The sequence below is a fragment of the Maniola jurtina genome, chromosome 10 (assembly GCF_905333055.1).
Source record: "Maniola jurtina chromosome 10, ilManJurt1.1, whole genome shotgun sequence".
NCBI classification, from domain to species: Eukaryota; Metazoa; Arthropoda; class Insecta; order Lepidoptera; family Nymphalidae; genus Maniola; species Maniola jurtina.
The window spans coordinates 3,301,471-3,327,924 of NC_060038.1; the positions used below are offsets into that span (position 1 = coordinate 3,301,471).

A 26,454-nucleotide genomic window follows, 5' to 3' on the forward strand; every position below is an offset into this window, starting at 1 on the left:
AAGTATCCATTGACTCTTCACGTAGATTCAATTAAAAGTTTCACTGGGAATTTCACGTTGTCACGCTTCGAGTAGCTACGTAGAACTCCTACGGCATAACCTTATACCTAGTGCTGTGAATGAGTAAAATCTTTTTTTTTTTCATTTCTTCATAACATGCACCATCTAAATCTTTTCCGGTTCCGTACCCGAAGGGTGCCAACGGGACCCCATTTCTAAGACTCTGCTGTCCGTCCGTCAGTCCACCCGTCTGTCCACCCGTTAACCGTAATAGGTAGAGAGTTTGACATAATGTATATTTCTGTTGCCGCTATAACAACAAATACAAAAAATTCGAAATAGCCGCCATGAAAATTAAACCAAATTAAAAAGTATTATTTCTTGTTCGATGGTACGGAATGGTATGCGAGTCCGATCCGACGTGATTAAAGGATAAGCCAAAACAAAATCAAAATGAAATAGTTTTTTAATGCCAGAAGAAAAGAAATTGAGTCGTTGACAGAATTGAATAACCGCAAAAAGGCGGCATTCCATTGAATTTGTTTTTGAAATATTGACAAGCGTGTGATGTTTTGTGGAATGTACAATTCAATTCGCTCGGATGCAGAAACTCACCGATTGACATGTTCCATTTGAAAATTGCACGGATGCTCTGAGTGGAATATGGTAAACAGCATTTTTGACTTAGAATTGATTTATGTTATCAATTTTTTTCAATTCAATTCAATTCATTTGGTTCAAACATACCAATAAAAAAAATTGACGCAAGTTTTGTCACATATATTTAATAGTTATGGCACTGTATTAAAATAATAAATTATTAATTGTCATCACAATATAGATATCATAGATATTATATTTATCTCATATTAGTTGTTCTGGAACTCTTTAAAGTCGAGGTATGAGCTTAATGTAAAAAATACAAAGCTTATAAACAGTCAAATATTTATTAACATTTTACCGAATCTAATGCGACTTGTATATACTCGTAGAAGATTAAAAATAAACAAGTGTTCTTACGAAAAGAAAAGGTCTATGTAAAACACAAACTCTAATGTTCGCATAATACGAATAAAGAAGTCTTTGTTGGCCGTTGTCAGTCACAAGCGGCCGCCTATCAAAAATAATCCGGTGTGCTTAAAAAGAGAGGAATTTAGAGAGAAATCTTTTAAAAGGCACCAAATTCTAAATTGGCTGCTTATTATTCCCGGCGCGGCGGCAGGCGACATAAAATTTCCATGAACACAAAGAGGCGATATACCATATAAAATTTTGTACGTGCGAATAGGGATTCGCAAAAACAAAAGCATCGATATTTTATTATTCCACTAATGGACCCGCTGTGGCTTCGCTCAAGTAAATTTTCTGAAAACCAAAGAGGGAGAGGAATTTCCGAGAATTTTGGAATTTTTAACAGAAGTCCAAATACCAATTTTCATGGATATAACTTGAATAACGAACTCTCATACAAGCTTTCACCCCTTATATTAGCCGTAGCTTAGGTATACTCGCGATTTCATCCACGTGGACTGCACAAATTTCAAACCCCTATTTTACACCGTTAGGGGTTAAATTTTCAAAAATCCTTTCTTGGTGGAGTCTACGTCATCGCTATCTACATACCTACCTTTCAGCCGGATGATCTGTCTAGTAGTTTGAGCTGTGCGTTGATAGATCATTCAGTCAGTCACATTTTCCTTTAACATATTTAAATATTCTTATGTGAAATGTGGTTCAAATAGATGTAACAACAGACATAAATGAAGGAGTGAAGCTTGCAATACCAATCGGAAACACCCAAACACGATATCATAACAAAACTATCGATGCTACGTTGTTATCGATACCTTTGCATGTATCTACGTACACAACCTTTTGCATAGAAATCTGAGGAGATTGCCTTTGTTCGGACTACAAACAACTACAGTTCATTCAATGGAATTTTTCAGCGGGAAACCATTGGATTGTGGGAAAGAGTTTTCATATTTTCCCTTGAATAGCATGCAAATGATGCGGGTAAGTGCCACTTATAAACGTACACTTACAGATTTTCATGATCCTGGCCTTCCCATGTAAATATTCATCTACAAAGCTTGCACGTAAACTGCTGTTATAGGGAATATTCGGGTTTTCGTATTCATACATTGTAACAGAATTAGAGGCTGGATTGTTTTTTTTTGCGCGAAAACTGTTTTTTGGTAATACAGGCGGAATTTCCACGCTGAACGCTCACGCTGATTCTTTGCTATTTTTCAATCATCATGATCAACCCATCGCCGGCTCACTACTGAGCACGGGTCTCCTCTCACAATAAGAAGGGGGTTAGTCTACCACGCTGATCAAGTGCAGATTGACGGATTTTCAGATTTTTTACTACTGTGATGTCATTTAAAAGTTACAGGTTTGACACATTTCCTGTTCGGCAAATCAGGTTTGTTTTGCAAATTGAACATTTATCCACACGCGCACGCACACGCACACACACACACACACACACACGCCCACATATATTACATGGAAATTCTGAATAAAATTACTGTGACAGACAGAAAGATGTCGAGGTGGTTCCAAATTTTGTTCCATTTTTTACTCTTTAAAATGGAACACTAAAAATATGTATCAAACCATGTTTATTTAAAGTAGAACTTTGTCCCCATACGTTACCAAACAACCTACAACACTGTGTTAACCCAAAACTAATTTCAACTTCGCACCGCTGCTGTATAAATCATGAAAATTGTTTACAAAACAAACAAAACTTTCCATAACACGTCGATTAAAATGATTTCTATGATAAATAAACTATGTTTACCTTTTATTAAACTTTCAACCGATTTTGCGTAGGTAACTAATCTGCTCTGACAGGTTAGATATTAAGGTACCTCTGGAGTTTTAATAATGAATTTTGTGGGCCACAAAATTAAACATCGACAAATAAAGATATACTTTGATAAATAAATTTTATAGTAATCTATTACTTGATATCAGTGTTTTGCTAAATATGTATAACTCAAAATTTAGAAACCCCCGACAAAAAACCTCTATTTAAGAAAACTAGAAAAGAGCTGATATCTTTACCGATTTAATTCGATTTTAGAAAATTTTTTTTTTTCAAACAAAAAAAAAACTATATTAAAATCGGTTCATTAGTTTAGGAGCTACGATGCCACAGACAGATACACACGTCAAACTTATAACACCTCTCTTTTTTAGACGGGGGTTAAAAAGTGACTTACTGACTGATCTATCAACGGGCATCTCAAACTACCGGACAGATCGGGCTAAAATTTGGCATGCCGATAGCTATTATAACTGATACGTCCGCTAAATTTAAAAAATTAAAAAAGTTTGAAATTTGTGTATTCCATTATATTATTATCAGTTTAGACGACCGATGAATCTACACAAGTACACGCACACAAAAGTAACCCTCCCTGTTATAGTCGTATTAAAAAAACGTGGCCAATTCTAGTTCCAACAATTTACGTGGCAAGTACTCACTAATTTCATTTAGCTGAAGGATTCGATTTGCTTTGCAGCGCGCCTAACGAACCGCGCGCTCGATGTCAGCTGCGCCTTCCACCAGATGGAACGGAAAAATTAGATATTGCCGTAAAGGGGAACATTCTTCAGTGAACACGTTACGCTCGTCGGATACGACCGAGTAAATATGGAACATTCTATTTTTATGTTGTAATACTGGCTTCCCACGGTGCCGCGGATTATTACGCACGGCAAATAGCACGTACAGCCACGCACCGCGGCACAAGACTCGGACGACGATGACGACGTGTCTGAGCTACCACGGACGATGCTCTTTCCATGATGCGTCGATGTGGGATGGTCCACGTTCGCACGCAATATTACACACCGTGGGAAACCGGTATTAGATGAAACTCTATGCACTACTAGAGTGAACTGGTACTACGCTTGTATCACGAACGAGATTACAAACCTACTTATTATGTCAAAGGCATTATAAAAATGCAGACAGTCAATGCTGACGAAATTATATTTCAAAAAGTGACGACAAGTTCGAACACTTGTGTGTGTAAGTAACACTTTACGCATAGCGACACAAACTACCATGATGACGACAGAGACAAGAGTATAATACTAACTTATGCCCGCGATTTCTTCCGAGGACTACACAAATTTCATACCCCTATTTTACCTTCTTAAGGGTTGAATTTTCAAAAATTCTTTCTTAGCGGATGTCTACGTCATAATAGCTCTCTGTGTGTCAAATTTCAGCCCGATCCATCCAGTGGATTGAGCCGTGCGTTAATAGATCAGTAAATCAGTCAGTCAGTCAGTCAACTTTTCGTTTCATATATTTAGATTTACTCAGCCCTACCGTATAAAAAAATCTAACGAGCTCTAGCAATAAAATTTTCTTTAACATCGAGATGTAATTTTTGTTTCATGGTGGAAAGAGCAGCTGACACCGACTTAACGGTTCGTTAGGCTCACTGAAACACTGCAGAGAAAATAGAATCATCTCTTTTGAAAATAAGCGTTTCCTTGCGCTTGTTTAGGCATTATCTGTGAAGCTCGAATGTAAACTACATACTACTTAACTGAAAGCATAAGAGAACAATAAATGCAATGGGTCTTGGACTGTAGTAATAAAATAATGTGTGTTTTGTCTAATGGTAGTTTATGGGGCTAGAATTCATTATTAAAAGAAATAGATAGATAGATATATAGAACACTTTAATGCACAAAAAACACATGTAAAGGAACACAACACAGAGAGAAGAAAACAGAAAAAACAATAAACAGAAATAATTAAAACTTCACCTAAACATGCTTCACAATATAGCAGGCAGCCCGTTGCCAGTCTATAGAATAAGTTGGTTTATAAATACACCACGTCAAAGACTGGCACGTAAATTGTTCACTCTGCTTCAACAAAATTGTCTATTTCAAACTAAAATAGATTAGTTTGATCTTTTCTGTAATGTAATTGAAAAAAAAAGGTGTTAAAAAACTTGTCGAGAAAAAACCAGTGCTTTATATTAACAAGTGTAAATAAAAATTAATAACACCCCCGACAAGTGAAGGTTACAGTAACTAGAAAAGAGCTGATAACTTTCAAACGGCTGAACCGATTTTCTTGGATAATAGCTAAGAACACTCTCGATTAAACCACCTTTCAAACAAAAACAAACTAAATTAAAATCAGTTTATTAGTTTAGGAGCTACGATGGCACAGACAGATACACAGATACACACGTCAAACTTATAACACCCCTCTTTTTGGGTCGGGGGTTGAAAATATGAGTAGTCGTGAGTTCGAATTATGCTTACAACTACGATTATCATATTTCGATTCTATTTAAACTTGAAATAAACTTCTAAAGGAAGGCTCACTCAAAATTGATGATTCGAGAACGGGCTTCGGAATAAACGATGTCTATCAAGGCACCTATCAACTGATCCGATTTCGAATCATGATTCATTGGGCGATACGGTATCTGTGAAAGGAACCACCAAATGCTTTGACCTATTAGCACTTTGATTTACTGATTCTGTTCTCGAATTTGCTAAATGGTTTCCATTAATTGAACGTTTACTAAAGATTTTCAATTTACTAGCGCTGCTGGTAATACTGACATTTAAAAAAGATTCTGTAGCGGGATAACCTTGGGTTAATTTTTTATTCATTCAAGGGGTTGTCACAACATGGGCACGTGTCTCTTTCTCTCATCAGTAATTTGACAGTTCATAACTCAAAATTTAAGAACCCCCGACACAATAACCTCTATAAAAAAACTAGAAAAGACCTGATAACTTTCAAATGGCTGAACCGATTTTCTTGGATTATAGCTAAGAACACTCTCGATTAAGCCACCTTTCAAACAAAAAAAAAAAAACCAAAATTAAAATCGGTTCATTAGTTTAGCAGCTACTTTGCCACAGACAGATACACAGCTGTTTCTATCTATGTCCGCTTTATACCTACTATAAAACCATCCAACCAATGTGCCCCCGGTTTCATTAGAAAGGCAATAATACGAAGATGGTAGGTATTAGACCAAAAAAAAAAACAATGCATTATTCTTTTTTTTAGCGTAGTACCACAAGCCGGGTATACCCGCTAAATAAACCAATTCGATTTATTAAGATATTGGATGTATAAACTCTACACAAAACAATTATTGCGATTTTCATGATTGTCTAGTCCAAATTATAAAGCCTTCAATCTCCTGATTTATTCTTACTTATTTAAATCAAACAAGACCTATGTTAATACCATTTACAGAACCAAATCAAACGGCTTCAAATAAATGGTGTTTATCGTAATACCCTCGGGTTGATTGGATTTCCAATCATGAAATTAAGTGATCCGATATCTTTGAAATACCCTTTTTATAACCTACCTAACTGAGCTATCGATTTTTATGTTGATTGATTAATTGAATACGAAAAATTTGTTCATAATATGTTTGTTTTTAATATTAATAAGTCCGTATTTTAAAAACGAACCTGCAATCAATATAGAGCCTCAATAGCTCAACCGGTAAAGGAGTGGACTGAAAACCGAAAGGTCGACGGTTCAAACCCCGCCCGTTGCACTATTATCGTACCTACTCCTAGCACAAGCCTGACGCTTAGTTGGAGAGAAAAAGGGGAATATTAGTCATTTAACATGGCTAATATTCTTTTTTAAAAAAATATTTAAAAAAAAAATATTACTGTATTCAAAGTTTAGAAAATATATTTTATGAAAATTATGGTCTACAAATCATTAAGTTTGTTAAATGATAGCTCTTCATATTGCATTATTTTCATAATTTGTAACTCATTTTTTTTAAATACCTGTTTATGGGTTTTAAAGGATTTTTTATTTTATTTCCGTGGATGGACATAGGATAGTTTTTGTCCCGGTAAATCAAGAATTCTCACGGGATTCCTCAAAACCTAAATTCACATGGATGAAGTTGCGGGCATCCTTCTAGTGCTAGGTACGTAATTAATTAAATATCCTTCACTTTTGATGCTCTTTCATAATTATCACCTTCATTAAATTATTTTAACACAGAGTACTACAGTAATCTGCTAGTTTCATGATTAAATCAGCTTGTAATGTTAGACTAGGATTAGAGACAGTCGGAGTAAGTGATGTTTATGGAGGCACCTATCAGTTAATTGGATTTGAAATCATGTTTCGATTGGCTTTGAAAGGAAAGCTTTGAGCTATTAACACTTTGAGTTACAGTTACTTACTTGATTCCTTTGACGAACATTAGGTTGCAACATTAGATCTGAATTCACGAACAGGAAAATTTAACTAGGTACCAAGGGGGCGGGGGGGGGGGGGGGGGGGGGCATGAAAAGATACCTAACAGTGTATAGCTGTTAGGTTTGTTGGTTTGTCCTTCAATCACGTCGCAACGAAAACATGGACGTGATTTTTAGTTGTATAGTTAAACACCTGGACAGTGACATAGGTAATTTTTATCACGGAAAATCAAAGAGTTGCCACGGGATATTTAAAAACAGAAATCCTACGCGGTTGAAGTCGCGGGCATCAGCTATTAGGTACCTATACAAATAAAGAGACGCGTCATATCTACGCAATAAAACACTTAAGGGGATTTTTACTATACCTAACTGTCTCTGGCTTTAAAATATATTGACTTTGATAAAAATCATTATACCCAAAAATTTTGCATGACCATTTCAAGCGTTCCATCCACTGTATTTTTAACTCCCGACCCAAAAAGAGGGGTGTTTTTTTTGCTCTGACTTCATTATGTTTTGTTTTGACATTCGAAGTCTATCAACGTTACGTTTGGTGAGATGTAAAATTGGTAAAATCGCATACTAATCTGCGTGCTGAGATCACAGAGCTGAGATTGAGAAATTTTTCATGAAAGTATGTGCAGCATATTTTCACAATTTTCCATTTTATACATTTTAATATAATAAGTATTGACATATTTTTCTATAGGAGATTCTTTTCACATCTAGTGAGAATATAAAATATATTGTGTCAATCTTGTTCAACGAATTTTAGGATTAACAGGGCTCTCTCCGTCATTTACTCCATACAATCGTAGTCCCAATTTCATTTGAATATTAAGCAATCAAAGTCCATAAAATTTTGCAGACATATTTTAGAAACTAAATCTGTGCCTGTGGTGTTTAAGATTTTTCTAAAAATATGTAGTTTCAAAACTACAAGGGCTCAAAGATTTGTATGTGAATATTTAAGACCGCGTAACTTTGAAACCGAATATATTTTAACGAAAATCTGGAAAACCACAGTCATAAATATTAGTTCCCGGATCGTTTCTACAAAATTCCATTGAGTATCATTGGTTAGTATTCCAATGAGAGACGAACTACGTTTGTATGGAGCGAGTGACGGAGAGACCCCTCTTAAAATACAAAGAAAGCATCAAGACACACGAGATAAAGAATTTTAAACCCACAAAGTTTTGTGGAACCCCAATAAAACTTCTAATGTAGATACTTCCGTCATGAATACAAGAACGGGTGAAGTTTTCTAGACAACGGAACACGTTTATGATTCCCGGAGACATCGTAAAGTGATATTTATTCTGATTATTCTATAACACAGCTTATTCTTCTTTTTCTGATTATACTTATTCGGATTATTGTATACTGGTAACATTACTGCTTATCATATACTGTAAATCACAGTCTCATCACAGTTTTATAAAAAATAAAATGTAGAATGTACCTACAGGCAAAGCCCGTTCATATGATACCCCACTTGATTAAATTATTACTTTGAAAATTGAAACACAAATTTTTTTTGTGATGTACAACCACAAATTCACGGTTTCGGATTTTTTCCTTTACTTGTGCTATAAGGTATAAGGCTATGTCTACCTACCTACCAAACAAGTCTAGGTCAACAGAAAGTACCCTATAGGTTTTCTTAACAGGCACGACAAACGGACAGACAGACAGACAACAAAGTGGTCCTTTAGGGGTCCCGTTTTTCCTTTTGAGGTACGGAACCCTAAAAAAGTTTTTGCCTGGTAGTATAACTGCAGTAGTAGTATATTCTAGAAAGTTCGAAGCTGCCGCGGGCTGATAACTCGCTAGGCAAGGAGGAAACACCTTTACGCTGCATGCTCATACTTAGAACTTGGAATAATTCCTGTTAGATCCGGATATATCTGGCTGAGGAAGTTTTATTTACGAACTTGCGGAATTGGTAAACTTGGAATGTAAGCTAAGAGTTGTATGAGGGTATACCAGATACTTGGTGTGATTTTTTGCTTAAATAATCTTGTTTGTTGTGACTCGAAATCTATTACAAGTATGCTATTGAAAAATCATATTATACAACTCAAGATTATACTATTTGAATGGTAAAAGAGCGTGAATTTGACTCGCAGCTCGCTCCAGCGAGCTCCATAATACATATTGTAGATCGAATCTTTGAAAAGAGCAACCGACGAGTTTCTTGCTGGTTTTTCTCGGCAGGAAGGACATTCTGACCCACTAGTATGTCTGGTTTCTATCCCATATTTCCCACTACCTATGGGAAAGAAATTTATTCTTGCGACGTAAGGTGCGATCTGTATGATCCGATTTTATCATTTCTCTTGATTTAATTTCTCAATGTCTCTAGTCTGAGTGAAGAAACTTACCCGTAATCATTTGGCTAGCAGTAGTCAGCAGTTTGACATCGTTATCAGCGTCTTGGGTTTCAAGTCTTACGGTCACGTTCAGAGGATCCAAGGTGCCATCCTCAGCTCTGCCGTGTAGAGTGACGAGCACAGCGGTTGTCTTGCCAGGTACCGCGACCTCTGGAGCCACCACTGAGAACCCACTGTGAACAAAAGCATGACCTTTAAAGATGTCTGGTTTGATTATTATCTGGCAAAATAATTTGTTGGTGTAAGAACGGCGGTGTTCCCACTAGATTACAACGTGGGGTTATTCAAGGGACGGATCAACAAATTCCTCAAAGGCCGGCAACGCATCGGCTGTACCTCTGGTGCTGCAAATGTTCATGGGCGGCGGTAATCACTTAACATCAGGTGACCCGCCTACTCATTTTCTCGCTATTTTATTATTTAAAAAAAACTTGAAGCGGTGATAGCCTAGTGGTTTAAACGTCTGCCTCCTTTCAAGAAGTCAGGGGTTCAATCCCGGGCACACAGCTGTAACTTTTTGGACATAATATGTGTGTTTTAATAATTAAATATCACTTGATTTCATGGTGAAGGAAAACGTCGTAAGGAAACTTGCATGCCTGAAAGTTCCATAAGGTTTTCAAGTTGTGTTGTCTGCCAATCTGCACTTGGTCAGCGTGGTGGACTACGACCTAAAACCATCGGAGAGGATCCGGATTCATTAATGAGCCGGCGATGGCTTGAGTTGGTCATGATCATAATGATTAAGACCATAGTTGATAAATTGTGCGCGACAGATTGAAATGGCATCCGGGAAAATGCAGCCAGTTTTCTTGGCACCATTCCACGCGGGCATGATTTGTATAGTACCTAATTAGCTAGGCTAGCTTTAAGTTCTATTGTAATATATTGAACATTAAAAAAAAAACCTACGCTAACAGTGAATGCAGAATAAACAAATCCATCTTGAATAAGTCGTCCGACGAAATGACTAGCACGAAAAGTCAACTCCGTGAACGAATATTGAAAAATCCACTTCCAGGCAGCTGCAATGCGACAAATCGTATGGACACGTTCAAATTATTGTATTTCCTTCATGTGAATGGAATACGGAATTTGTTTGACGTTCTTCCATGCTCCGCTAACACTGCTGTGGAATAGATGACTGCTGTTTGAGTTGCTCGTCCGTGCCTGGTTTTAAAATCGGGCGAAATATTTTATTTGTCAAGGCTTTTTTTTAGTTACTGTTATTTAACTATTTATAAGTTCCTACTTTTTGATGATCAATGCCTCCGTATACCTTTTAGTATAAGGAAGCATTACTTTAACTAAAAAATGGTTGTCGTGCTACCCAATGTTTAATAATCTTAATCACTAATCACTAGATAGCTAGTAGATAGATAGATCTAAACTAAAGACTTCCTATTTGGGTGTGTGAGTTTATCCTGGACATACTTTTAACTTAATCAATTAAACATCACTTTCTTTAGCGATGAAAGAAAATTTAGTGTGAAAATCTGCGTGTCTGAGAGTTCTTTTCGAAGGTGTGTGAGGTCTACCAATCCGTACACGACCAGGGTGTTGAACTGTAGCCCAAACCCTTCTCTTCTTCTTCATTCTGATCCAAGCTCGCTCCAGAAACCGAGAAGCCCGTCTCATTCTGAGGGAGGATATGAGCTCAGTAGGTACTTAGTGGGCGTGAGATGAGTTGTGATGACAATGATGACCCAACACTTTAAAACAAAATGGTGTCTTTTTAAAAATAAAATCTCAAGGAAAATTTCATGTAGATAAAACAAAGTTTTGTATAAAGTATGAATGTCTACTTTTATGCGAGATCTGGGACCCATTTAAAAACTCTGCAGTTTTCTATGTGTAATGTTGTAAAAGAAGTGAACCCTATCTTACCTATAAGTATAAGTATATACTTAAGGTAGTAAGTATAAATACTAGGCAAGCAAAAACACGTCTTGTAGAAATGTAGAAATTATTGTACATCTAGTTACAATAAGTATTGTTTCAAAATATGTATTATTTATTGAAATAAAAACTAGATTTAAAATTTCGATTTTTTAAATCAATTTTTACGAAGCACTTTGTTTGGCGTATTTTTTTGCTACAAAATCAAAATAGTAATTAAGTATAGTAGTTGATTGTAGGTTTTAATATAAACAGATATATTAAAACCTTGATTGTAATAATAACAATAATTAAACTAGATTTCGTCGGTGTATCAGTTTGCACCTGTCAGGCCTCATTCGCACGAGAGCTTTTTTAACGTCCGTTTAAAAAGCATTCAAATAGAACAAATGCATTCCCACATATCTGTTCACACGTCAACGCTTTTTTAACGCGCACTTTGTATGTTCAGCGCAACGCCGGGTTTTAACGCAACGCTTTTTTAACGCTCGTGCGAATTAGGGCTCAGGGTTTATTTTAATTGAATCCCACTTCCCAAATAAATTGAACTGTAGTGTTATTACGGATACCTAGTTATTTTTGTTTGTATTTGGGTCAACAAATTTTGTTTATTGTTCCGGTTTTGTGACCTGTTTTTTTATGCCAGTTTTAATAATGTTATATTTTCTCATAGTCACGTTTTATTTCAATTGTATCTGTGCTTCTGGTATAAACTAGATATTGAACCTATGTTGAACTGTTTTTAATAGTTATTGATATTTTATTTGGAATATCAATTTGTATTTTTTTTGCTATAACCTCGTTTGTTTATTATTTGTATTACTTACCATATTTTTGTATTATTATTTTGTGCCGGCATGATAGAACGGTAGTGGTAAGGCTTAAAAGCATCATCTGCATGAATTTAGGTTTTTAGAGAACCGTGGCGGCATATCTTCAATTTTTCAGGATAAAAGTTAATATTTTGAATTTTGGTTTTTGTAATTAAAATTAATTTGTAATAAATATTGGCAAGCATTTATTTAAAAAACTAACGCTGTGTTATTCGTAACAAATTAAAACGGTGATTCTCAGATTTGGCGCAAATCACATATCAGGTCAAATAAAAAAATAATGAATGAAGTTACAGATGAGAATTGCATTACAAAAGAACTCTTGTATATTCAGCTACGGGTGCCCCAAAATTCAAAATTGTAACTACAAAGGTTACTTCAGAAATAATATTTTTGATATTAAAAACTCACCTCCTTCTGCGGGTAAAACAGGAGTCTCAGGAAAAATCGCTATGATTTTCAAAGAAGACGGTATTAAACGAGCTCGAGTTTTTCACATATTAATATATACATCCTGAGAAGCAATTAAAATGCATTTTCACACGTACGAATCATTTAATTACGTCATAAAAAAATAACAAATGTTTGGCACAGAAAAAAAGTCATTACCTGCAACTGAGATGGCACCTCCAAAATATCCTTCTAGTATACATATTGCCTTCCGTTCTCCCCTGCCCCGTACTAAGCCATAATCAGTCTATCTAGGCATGTTGCGGAAAGTGGCCGTGCACTTGTAGAAAAAAAAATATTTACGCTTTTAGTGCCAAAACTGGTGTTTGGCACGACTTTTCACTCTTTACCTTCAACATCATTTTAGGACAAATAATTAGTTTTTCTTAATAATTTTATCTTCTTTCATGCACTAATAACAACATAAGTATGTAGTTTGATGTTCATATATATTGCATTTAAAAATACGACGTTAGACAATTAAAACTGCCAAAACCTCATTTACGCTCTATCATTACCGTAATTTTCCTTCCGTTTTTAAATTGAAGGTAATGATGTTGAATTGAAGGAGGTGATCAATTTTTCAGGAAATAATGTTGTTCCAAAATTGTGTAATTTTCTTCATATCCTTTGACATTAAATCACGTGACAAAATATTAATCTTCAGTAATTCTTTAACTTATCAGTTGAATTAGTAGCCCATATTGTTCCAAGCAATTTAGAAATAACTATTCAAAATTATTGCACCTCGTGGTATTTCAATATTAAAAATAACCATCATATATCGATTTTAGAAACTACTATAGTGAAAAGAAATAGTCAAAAACGCGCGAAAAAAATTTAGCGCAGGCTAAAAACACAAAAAACAAACAAAAACGAAGAACTAAAGAAAGATCTAGAAAAATATGCGAAACGTAAAGAAGAATGATGGAGTCCTTTCATTCCTTCTTGGATATTAGGGCTACAGCAGTTGTTTTCTAGGTCTCCCTACCTTTGGTTGCTGCTTTGACATGGTTTCACGAGAATTCCATTCTTTTAAGGTCTGCTTCAATGGGCCTCCTCTAGGAGTTTGTTGTTCGACCAGGTCTCATTTGACCGCCAGGCTGCCAGGTAGGCACGTTTCAATAAATGCCGCTTGAGCAACGTTTTCTTCCTCTCTTCGCAAAATATGCCCGACCAATCACAATCGCCTCAAAGCTATTTCCTTATTAACTGGGAGTTGCTGGCATTTGTACCACAAGTCCTCATTTCTGATCGTGTTAGACCAGAAAATGCGGGGAATAACATTGAAACTCTTATTGTGGAAAACCTGAATTCTGTGGATTAGCGATATAGTTGTTTCCACGTTTCACACCTGTATAAGAAGACTGAATTTACAAGCGATTCAAACAGAGAGAGCTTTAGCTTTTATAATCCAGTTATTGACATCAGCCTTGGCACCGCCGCTAGGAGAAATGATGCTACCGAGGTTATAGAACTCCTCCACCTGTTTAATTGGTTTGTCTTCTAAATAAAATGCTTCTGAAGCAGTAGAACTTATCCTCATCTTCACTGTTTTCTTTGTGGTAATCGGCAGACTAGTTAAGGAACTTTGTCTTGTAGGTATTTTGATTTGGACTTAATGTATTCGAGTCAATCTGATATGAGAACAAGGTCATCCGCATAGTCAAGGTCTTCAAGTTGCCTACTGCTCCATGATATCCCTTTCGGACTATTGGTGACACGACGCATAACTTCGTCGATAAGCAAGATAAATAACAGTGGTGAGGAAGACATCCTTACTTAACTCTACGGATTATTTTGAGACTAAAGAAGAATAGAAAATCAAAACTCTTTGTTGACTCCAAGACAACAAAGAGTACAGAGAAAAAAAATACGTGAAAATTAAAAAAACATATAAAAAAAATAAAAAGAAGTAAGCCGATTGAGAAAATACTGTTTAAGATAACAAGGGATTTAGAAGAAAATCATCCACAGAAAAATAATGTGCTCCTTGTGAACATACTACTCCTATAGTAATAAAAGATGTTATTTATTTGTCAAAACCTCTACAATTGACGTCAAGGGCTAGCTTTGTGTAATATACATTGTCGATGGTGTATGTCAATAATTATTAGGCTTTTGTTTCGACGGTTTGACGTGTTTTCGAATAAAATGGCGTATCGAAATGACCATGGTTATTAACTTCTTGTAGTACATTTCAGTGGCGACGAGGATGGGATTATATAAAAAACCTTTACAAGAAACTCTATCAGTTGAAACAAATAAAACGGAAGAAGTTTCCAGGAAAGCCAGGAATTCACCAAAAGTAAAAATACTTTCTGATGTACGTTTCCATTGGACTAATACTCCTTTCTTTATTAATGGCAGATTACCTCTTAAAGATAGTACGCGTACGACTGATACTGGTCATGTCTGAGAACATGCCCCAGATAACCGACCTTTCTGCATTTGATCGCCAAAATTAGGTCTCTATCTTTACTGATGCATCTTTGTCATTTTTATTTTTTGAACCCAACTTACTCGCAGTAATTTTCAGTAGCAGTTGCTTATTGCGCAGTACTTTTTTCATTTTCATGAATAATTCACGGGCAATTTCAATTCAGGTCTTTATTTCAGAATCTGGATCCCATTCTTCATTTACCCATGTACCAAGATATTTGTGCATTGAAACTCTTTCGAGTGTTGTACATGTGAGAGTTCTTATTGAGGTTTGTTGCGGTTTTCTTGATACTGTACATAAACTTAGTCTTTAAGAGATTCATGCTTAGACCCGACTTTCTGCTACATTTATAAACGCTATCTATTATTTTCTAAAGATCTTGGGAACTAGAAGCCAAAAAAACAGTATCATAAGCGTATCTAATATTATTTATATTTATTTGTTTACCTTGACATCCCATTCCTTATTTTCCAATGCTTCTGAGATGATAGCGTCTCAGTATGAGTTGAACAGAAGCGGAGATAAGATGTGTCCTTGTCATACCATATGGCCTACCGCTACTTCATCTGTTTCCTCAACTTCAACTATTACTGTCCCAGTCTGCCACCAGTAAGGGTTCTTAATGATCTTTATTTCCTTGCCAACGAGTTCAACATACTGCAAACGACGAATAAGTACCACTTGATGTACACGGTCAAAGGCTTTCTCATAATCAATGAAGGAAATTCATACATCAGTTTGCATGTCTCTATATTTTTGGACTTGTACGTTTATAGCAAATAATGCTTCTCAGGTTCCAACACCAAATCTAAATCCAAACTGACTCTCACTGAAGTAGTTGTCACATTTATTTCTAATCCCTTAAGAGCTGATAAGTAGAAACATCTTTGGAACATGACTCATGAGGCTGATAGTGCGGTATTCATTGCATGTCTTAACATTCCCAAGATGTTGCAATGATTCCCTTGACATGTGTCTGCGAACATGTTATTTTCTATAAATCGTTTTACAAATTCTTTTTGACTTCAGGGTCCACAAAAGGGTGGGTTTAACTTTATCATCAACTAAAATGTTTATATACGACACCCATCGCAGGTCTACCATTTCTATGCAAATTAAAATAATCATGTTTTCGCTCATACTGTTCTATCACCAAACATTTGTTTTCGTGATAATATGCTCTCGCAGCATGATTATTTTATACATTTCAAGTAAAATTTATAGGTGATGATATGTCTGGAATAATATTTTTGTTAAAGTTTGCAATATTTCCGTTATTAATTCTGTTTACTTGATTAATAAGATGAAGAAACACGTTATTTTTTGAAAATGAAATATTGCTTCATTACCATCAGATAAACATCAACGCCTTCTCCACCAAAATCATTACCAGCACACTAGAAATCATTACCTTCAGTAACTGAAAATTTCAAATGCATATATCTCTGAAATTCATGGGTGCAATTTGATATAACTTGGTCATTCTTTTTAATTTTACCTATATTTTAGTTTAGTTCAGCAATTTTCACAATTTAAAAAATTCTCTTATTTTCTCCGATTTGCGCCAAATCAGAGAAGTACCCAAAACAATTAAGTGCAGGTTAAACTAATTTAGTCACGAGAATTTTATTAAGTCTCGCGATTAAAGTATTTTAATTTCCACTTAAACTATTGAATTTGTTTCAAACAACTCAGGCAGCTTGAGAATTCCAACTTGCAAGTTGATAGTTACCTAAATAAGCAGGAGGTCTTTTTTACCATTTTCGTATGAAACCTTAAAAGGCAAAAGCAGTAAAATCAAGCCGTAGATAAGTCAACGCGATCAGTTTTATGCGCGAGACGAACGACACTATAACGTCACAATTTGATGAGGGTTGCAACATTGGAGTATTGGACACATATCCGATCGGGGATTTGTCCTTCCGTAGGATCTTATTTATCCTCAGATAGCTGTTACGTTTTATCTGTACTATTTTACGAGCTTAAATATTTAGCTGTTACAAGAACAAAATTGTTACGACCGGATATATTCAGATATCGGTCGTAACAATTTTGTTCGTAAAAAAAGAATTCAGATGCCTTGGTAGTATCTGATCTAAGGCAACTATAACAAATTTTGCCGGGAATAAAATGAATATCGGACAAAAATACTAATAGTGTCATTACTCACTTAAAAAAGCTTATCTTATACCAATCTAATAATGTGACCGCGCACTTGAGATATCGTTTCACATAACTATTTCCGGCGACTCCCATTTGTTCTTTGCTCTCTAGATTGGAAAGAACTCCACTTTTAAAACGGGGAATTAATTGAAGTGATTGATTCTGGTACATTTGCTGGAAACCACTTAGCTCTTAGGTGCTTTCTTTAAGGATTCTAGTTTACATTGAATTTATTTTAAGTTTCCTAATATTTGAGCTGGAAAATTGTGGAGTAGAGACCGCGTACGAGGAAATAAGCTTAGTGTGTGGCGATCTCTTTCAAGATGGGCCGACAACATAGAGAGGGTTCTGGGAAGTGGCTGTATGGGTTAGGTTGAGGTCTCATTGGGAAAGGCCTTAGAGGTTTATTATGGAGCCTCATGGCAGAAGTGTTTAACATATTATGAAATATAGCATGCAAAGCTTTGTATGCTATAAATGTGATGCTCGTAACTTCAACCTTTTTTTTAAATTCAGATACAAGTTAGCCTTGACTGCAATCTCACCTGGTGATAAGTAATGATGCAGTATAAGATGGCAGAGAGTTAACTTGGAAGGGTTTGGTCCTTTGGTTTCTACACGGCATCATTCTGGAACGCTAAATCCTTTGGCGGCAAGGTTTTACTGGTAGGGTGGTAACTAGCTTCGGCCGAAACCTCCCACCAGGCCAGAATAGTGATTTAGAAATTATAAAATTCCAAACCGCTACCGGGAATTGAACACGGGACCTCCCACCACAGCGCTCCTCACTGCGCCAGGTCATCAGAACTCGCTAAGATTTAAGTCCCCACTAGACGAAAACTCGTTAAAACTGTTAAAACTCTTTGATTTCCCGGGATCTAAATATCCTATGCACTGCTGGTTTTGATGAAATTTGGCACAGGCCAAATTTCACCAAAACCAGCAGTGGAGCCTTAAAAGGTGGCAAATAGAGTTACCTACTCTCGCATTCTAAATAATAAAGTATGGATTTATATTAGCTGAGAATAAAAAGTTATGGCCTTTTATCTGCATAATGTATCTACCTACCTACGCACTAAAACTCTGTCACTCTTAGTAAAAAGATTTTCGGAGAGTGCCAGCCTAATCTTGGATTAAATAAATTTCTACATTTGTAAGTCTGCAACTGACTTTTTTCGTCGAGTATTTTAGCGAATGTTTTAGACAAAGCGGCTTTGCGACTAAACTAATTTCATAACCCGGCTTACATTGTCACTTTGCGAAGGAGGGATTGTTCATACATTTACGCAAAGAATAGGATTATTCAAACGCACACGGCACACATAAATAAAGTACAAATACTATGCATAGAACAATACTCGGAAGACTAACGAGTTAAGTTTACGGTTAGGTAGACAAACAGCAGGAAGATTTTAGATAGTATAGGTGTACTTCTTACAAAAAACCGGCCAAGTGCGAGTCAGACTCGCGCACCGAGGGTTCCGTACTCGGGTATTTTTTTTCGACATTTTGCACGATAAATCAAAAACTATTATGCGTAAAAATAAATTAAAATCTGTTTTGGAATGTACAGGTAAAGCCCTTTCATATGATACCCCACTTAGTATAGTTATCTACGATGTTACCAAAAATTCACAGTTTTCGGATTTATTCCTTTACTTGTGCTATAAGAGCTACCTACCTGCCAAATTTCATGATTCTACGTCAACGGGAAGGACCCTATAGGTTTCTTGACAGCCACGACGGACGGACGGACAGACAGGCAGACAACAAAGTGATCCTATAAGAGTTCCGTTTTTCCTTTTGAGGTACGGAACCCTAAAAATAGAAGATTATAGGTAAGTCATAATATATTCAGCCTTCCCGAAGAACCTTTTCTCAAGGAACTCTCCAAGGCTACAGAATGTGTACGTCGGCTTGAATGGTCGCCCGCGGCTCATTACGTCTTAATAAATTATTCATGGCCCAGCGCCCTCCCAACTCAACCAAGTGGTCCGCAGGTTTGGGAGAATTTTATTGACTACACTTGACTTCATGTTTTAGTGTTAGGATCTATATCCTATCGACTTTCAATAAACTAACCATTTGTACACATACTTTATTAGTAAAAATCACACAGTAGTTGAGTACTACTAAAAAGTCGGAATGAGTATACAATTTCAATAAATAGATTGTAAACGAATTCATTTATCCTAAAAAGCCGCAAAAGGTAGACGAGGAAAGGTGAATTCCCATCTAAAATCATATTTTTTCTAAGGACGAAAATACGTGAGAAAGCCAATTTTCCTTTTATCCTATTTGTCAAAAGGATAACGCATCTATAAAACATCAAATCCCGGAAAATAAATAGGCTTTATTTATTTCATCCATAATAAGCACGTAGCAGCCACGTGACACCATTTACAGACCGAGCACGATCAGTGCGACACATCTCTCTCGCAGCTCTTGGAATGGTTTGTCTCTGAATCATCACAATCAACCCATCGCCGGCTCACTACTGAACGTCCTCTCAGAATGGGAAGGGTCTGGCCATAGTCTGTGCTACGCTAGCCGAATGCGGATTAGTAGACTTCACACACCTTTGAGATCATTATGGAGAACTCTCTCTTTTGGGCATGCAGGTTTACTCATCATGTTTTCCTTCACCGTTCAAGCAATTGATATATTTTAATTGCTTAAAACACTTATAACTCGGAAAAGTTAGAAGTGCGTGCCCGGGATTGAACCCCGGAGCCCCGACTAGGAGACTGCCCTTTTAACAACTAGGCTATCACCGCTTATGTCTGTCACGTCACCTATCTCGATGAATAAGCTGCGAGAAAGCGTCGTAGAAGTAATTTGTGCTTGGGCTGCTGGTATTGTTCCTAACCTACTAAATATACATACATCGAAAAAAAAACCACAATACGTATACCTTTTACCTAGTAATAAGAGCTGGTGGTGTTACATATATTTTATTTACCTTTTCAAAATAATTGAAAATAAATTAAAGTAAATTAAAATAATAAGCAAATATACGGTAAAATCTGGTGATATACATACCTTTTTAATTTTTAAATAAAATTTACACATCAGTCTATAAGGTCAATAGGCGGTATTGAAAAAACTGTACAATAGAAAAATCACTACACAATAATTCAATGACAATAGGCAGCCTTATCGTTAGGAATGCGATCTCGTAAACAAAACTGTTTATAAACTAGGTACATATAAGTACTGTGTGATTTTTTTTAAGAAAAAGCCGTACCTAACCCTTATTACCTATTAAAATAACAATTTGTGTTTATATTATTGAACTCCCTTGAAACGGTTTAAACATTAAACTTATATCCAGGTCTTTGCCTATAATTATCATATTATACATATTGGTAACATTACAAATATCACATCCCAAATAACCTCAAAAAAACATACTAATTAATCATTTGTTTAAATTAATGGAACTTTAAACGGTTTAACTACTGAACATAAACCATTAACAAGCTCTTCGCCTATAATTGTTATGTAGGATTATACGATTGGTAACATTACAATTATAACATCACAAATAACCTCTTTTGATCGTTGCTACTGAACCGCGAACTAGTTCATGAATTTCCGTTGAGGGTTTCAATTCGGTTTGGGATTGTTTGCACCTAAATACCCATGGTTAACGGTAAACTATTTAATTTCCTTTTGGGGCCTTACCTATCACGTATTACGTTTAGAAAATTTTCAGGTACTCATTATCTAATTATAATTTATTATTTTCAGGAAGGTATCCATTCTTAATATAATAAATGCGAAAGAATGTCTGTCTATCTGACTTTTTCACGCCAACCATACATACATAGCTTGCATCCCGAAATTACCCTAATTTATTCATTTCTCTAGCCAGATTAATGTGGGAATTTTCCTTGTAGGTACCAACGAGGTACCTACTAGTTAATTTTATTGTCAGAGCACATGTATTATGGTAATTAAAATATTCATTATCATCGTGATTAATTCATCACCGGCCCACTACTGAGAACGGGTTTTTTGGGAATGAGAAGGGCTTCGATCATGGTCCGCTACGCTGGTAAAGTGTCTAATGATTAAAATTTCCTTATCCTACTCAGGAGGTTGAGGATTCGATCCCAGGCATGCATCTCTAACTTTCCAGAGTTATGTACGTCGAAAAATGTGACCTACCTGATAGAAATCAAGTGCAAAACTTGCTCGGTAGGGTTTAAATATGTATAGGACACTCGCACCGCTAAGCCAGAGACACGAACATTAAACTTAGCTCTTAAAATGATTACACATTTCGGTAATGAGTGTTTTCTTGTACAGAGCACGGCGGATATGGGCTGAGGAAATTACCCTAATTTATTCCTTGCTCTTGCCAGATTAATGTGGGAATTTTCCTCATACCTACCTACCTAGTTCAATTTTATTATTTGTTAGAACAGAATTATTATGATAGTAATAATTAAATATTCAAAGTGTTAGTGTTAGATATTAGTTTCTAGAATATGTCTGCAACATTTCATGGACTTTGGTTGCTTAATATTCAAATGGAATTGGAACTACGATTGTATGAAGCGAGTGACGGAGAGAGCCCTCTTAACTAGCTGGTGCCCGCGACTTCGTCTGCGTGGATTTCGGTTTTACCTAATGTAATTTTGTTAGTGACAAAATTAGCTTTTTTTTTTCTTTATTTATTTAAGGGCTTTTATACCTATTTACATGTCAGCCCTATTATAATCTAATTAAATATACAGAAAAAATTATTTACATTTAATACAGATTCCGCCTCAAGCCAAGTTTCCAAAATGAATGCTATGAGAATTTTTCTTGTATCAATAACATTACTAATTAGCTGGTGCCGCGACTTCATCTGCGTGGATTTCTTTTTTTAAATTCCGTGTTATTTTTTTTGTTTTCGTGTAATAAAAATAGTAGATTTTGTCACTCTCCGTTGTTACGTTGCGTTGCAGCGTGATAAAAGGACAAACAAACACATTTTCGCTTTTATATCCAGGGTAAGTTAAGTAATGATGTTCGCATAAAGTTCGGAAACCTTATTGTATGTTTTTTATTTCAATTCATATAGCGAATTCAAAATCCTACCATCCAGTTTCACAGATTTTTATTGGATATTGGGTGCATTTCGTCAGAACTCGTTTTAGGAAATTCTGCGCTGTCGGCATCCCTCTGCAAATGCAGAATCGTGACAAAGCCTTGTGTCGACTATCGGTGACACGATATGGCCATCGTATAGGTTTTATAGAAGCGGCAAAAAAAGTTTAAAATGATTTTTTTCATACATTTAAAAAAAAAATTCAAAACTAGGGGATGCCCGCGACTTCGTCCACGTGGATTTAGGTTTTAAAAGATGCCGTGGGATCCGTTTGATTTGCCGGGATAAAAAGTTGCCTATTTCAATTACAGGGACGCAAGCTACCTCGGTACCACATTACCAAGCGGATGGGTTTTTGGAAATCCCGTGGGAACTCTTTGATTTTCCGGGTTAAAAAGTAGCCTATGTCCGTCCCCGGGATATAAGCTAACCGTGTACCACGTCAGAATCGGTTAAACTGTTGGGACGTGAACAGGTAGCAGATAGACAGACAGACAGACACACTTTCGCATTTATAATATTAGTATGGATTAGATGATGCCCGCGATATCATTCCTGTTCGCCAGTATCGATTTCATCATCATGATCAATCCATCGCTGGCCCACGTCGCACGGGTCTCCTCTCTGAATGAGAATGGTGTAGGCCATAATCCGCCAAGCTGGCCTAGTATGATTAGGAGACTTCAAACACAGTGTGGGACGACCTCCAGCCCGCTGGACCGATGACCTGAAGAAGGTGGCGAGGAGCGGGTGGATGAGGAAGGCGGAGGACCGTGTTTGGTGGCGCGCTCTTGGAAAGGCCTATGTCCAGCAGTGGACGCTTACAGGCTGATGGATGGATGGATGAAACACCTTTTAAAAAATTATAGAGAACTCTCAGACATGCAGGTTTCTTCACGACGTTTTCAGTCACGGGTAATAGAAATTATATTTAATAGCTCAAAACGCACATAAGTCCGAAAAGTTAGAGGTACGTACCTGGGATCGAACCCTTGATTTCCCGATTAGGAGGCGGACGTCTTAACCACTAGTCTATCACGGCTCTATTACTACTATTACCCACTCTTTGGTGGTTACGGCCACTCGGTGTAGATTTAAGTTGTTTGAAAATCCCGTGGACACTCTTTATTTTTCGGTATAAAAGGAAGTCCATGTCCAATTCCGTGATGCAAGCTATTTGTATATACTCGTATAAAAGGAAAAGCTGACTGACTGACTAACTGACTAATTGACACACAGCTCAAACTACTTACTAAACTAATCGGGCTGAAAGGCATGCAGATAGCTGCGTACGAGTAGATATCCGCTTAGAAAGATTTTTTGAAAATTCAATCCCTAAACTTCCAGTAATTAAACTAACTCTGTACCTTCCATCAAAACTTGTCGAACGGATGATCCGTGAAAAATTAGCAGACAGACAGACAGACACAATATCGTACAGTTGATTTTTTGTATCGTACAGTTGATTTGTAGATGAAATTGAGTATCGATTTATATGGTAGTACTTACTAAGTCCTATTTAGCATCTCTATATCGTGGTACATCCACGGAATCTCAATATGAGATATACAGTACAGAGACCACAGGTGAGCTTTGTTTGTTAGTTCGATTCTATTGAGCTTTGTCGAAACAAAGGCTTTCATCTCACTTGCGGTTCATATCACTTTGTTGGCTTCAAACAATCTTGTTGCTAATTAATAATGTTACCAAGTACTTATTACTTGATCATCTATATGCATATATAGGGTCTATTAGACCCTACATTATTTGGCTCCTAAACAGCATAATACAACCAAGTTGAAAAAAAAATAGGGTGAGGAAATCTGCACGCCTGAAGTTCTCCATAACGTTCTCAAAGGTGTGTGAAGTCTGTCGATTCACAATTGGCTAGAACGTGGTGGACTATGGCCTAACCCTTTTCATTCTGTGAGGAGACCCGTGCCGGTAGTGAGCCGGCGATGGGTTAATCATGATGAAAAGATAAGTATTTTACGCACATTATCCTCTAAATATCATTCTTTATAACCAACAGAATCCCTGTATTATGTTATCATTTCTACGCAATTCCTACGCGTCTCCTTAAAGTCAGCGATTTGCCTGAGCGATGGAGACATCACACAGCTAATGATACGTCTTAAGGTCCCGAGACACCAAGCTTTATCTCATTATCACGGGCTTGACATATCTCAAGCACATCTTAAGGTCTAAACAAACACAAAGCGAGACGGTAGCAGCACGGTAATACTACAGAATACGTAATAGTGCCTTACAGGTACAGAATCAATCTGCAAAGATGTTTAAATGATTAATAGCGACTCTTAGACGCAATGCAATAAAGGGCAATTCAGCTCGCATAGCATTGCGTGAAATTCAATAAACGCCTCTCTTTCTATCGCGTAAAATTGTATCTTTCTCCCTCTCTACCTTACAAGATAAGAGTTATACGAGTACCTACCATAGAAGGGGTGCGCTAAAAATATAACTACTGCAGTAGTTATATTTTTCGGATCATGTGACCAAGTTTAGTGAGCCCAGGCCCCAGACTGGTGAATTTGGTTACGATTTGTGATATTGCGAAGAAAATAATATCAGCCGACGCAAACAACCGATACAGACTTGGCTTTCGGTTGAAATTGAATGAGAATCCAGCGCCCTCATGCCAAAATAACTAAAGCTTAAATTGAGTGGTTATCAAGATGGTCGCTGCGCCCTGACCTTAGTCTACCACAGCTTCACCACATGGTTAGGTTATACTATGGCGCTAAGAAATCTGCGGATGTGCGATGCACTTATGATGGATGTCCCACTACAAAGTACGATCCCCACGGCGCACGACAAAAGTAGTAGGGCTACATGCACAAATCAGTATGAAAGCCTTTATGCAGGTGCGTGTCCTGGATCAAAACCCGGATCCTCGTAATAGACGGCTGACTTCTTAACCACTAGTCTAGTCTTTCATCGACAAACCTTTATACAATTCGCCGTAGCACAACTTGTAGCCGCGTTAAAACCAGTTGCCGCCACACGTTTTATTTGACCAAGCCTTAACTCCCTCACTAGTAACTTAAGCCATATTCACTACCAAGCTAAATCTTCCTGACACTGATCTTCAATCCTTTGGAATAACTTAGCTATGTGGTTTCTCAAGATAAGACAAGCGACTGTTAGCTAGTAGCTGGAGTGGAAAACGACAAGATTTATTTTGTTGATATTGACTCGTATATAATACTAGCGACCCGCCCCGGCTTCGCACGGGTGTTCCGGGATAAAATATAGCCTATACGGATTCGGAAGAATCCCTCTAAGTAATGGTAAAAGAAATTTTGAAATCGGTCCAGTAGTTTTTGAGCCTATTCAATACAAACATACAAAAATACAAAGGTTTCCTCTTTATAATATTAGTTTAGACAAGACTGTATATTTTGTGTTGAGAGGAAGGGTGACCAATCAACATTGAGCTATGCTGCACTGTGCTGAGCTCAGCTAAGCTAACTTTCTAATGTTATGTTTTTTCTACAAACGACGCCTGGCCATCCATCCGTCTGACCGTCAGTGAGCTGTATCTTGTAAAATGTATAGGTAGAAAGTTGAAATTTTCACAGAATGTGTATTCCTATAATTGCCGCTAGAATCCACACTAATATTATAAAGGCGAAAGTTTGTGTGTATGTGTGTGTGTGTGTGTATGTTTGTTACTCCTTCACGCAAAAACTACTGGACGGATTTGGCTGAAATTTGGAATGAAGATAGATAATATCCTAGATTAGCACATAGGCTACTTTTTATCCCGGAAAATCAAAGAGTTCCCACGGTATTTTGAATAACCTAAATCCGCGAAGTCGCGGGCATCGGCTAGTATTAAATAATGGAAAAGTATTGGTCGCTTTTTCTCAGTCTTATTTTATTTTTATTTCA

At 36.6% G+C, this 26,454-nt stretch overlaps 1 protein-coding gene and 1 long non-coding RNA gene across 3 annotated transcripts in view; one reads left to right on the forward strand and one right to left on the reverse strand.

Annotated features, from left to right (window-relative positions):
- The window catches only part of LOC123869026 (C3 and PZP-like alpha-2-macroglobulin domain-containing protein 8), a 234,718-nt gene that overhangs the window by 112,433 nt on the left and 95,831 nt on the right, over positions 1-26,454 (reverse strand). For both annotated transcript variants that reach the window (XM_045911747.1, XM_045911748.1), the window contains exon 3: positions 9,639-9,820. In XM_045911747.1, the coding sequence (XP_045767703.1) occupies positions 9,639-9,820 (182 nt within the window). The remainder of the gene's footprint in view (positions 1-9,638; positions 9,821-26,454) is intronic.
- LOC123869032 lies at positions 14,898-15,658 on the forward strand. The gene is made up of 2 exons (XR_006796805.1): positions 14,898-15,155; positions 15,449-15,658. It is a non-coding gene; the product is annotated as an uncharacterized LOC123869032 (long non-coding RNA).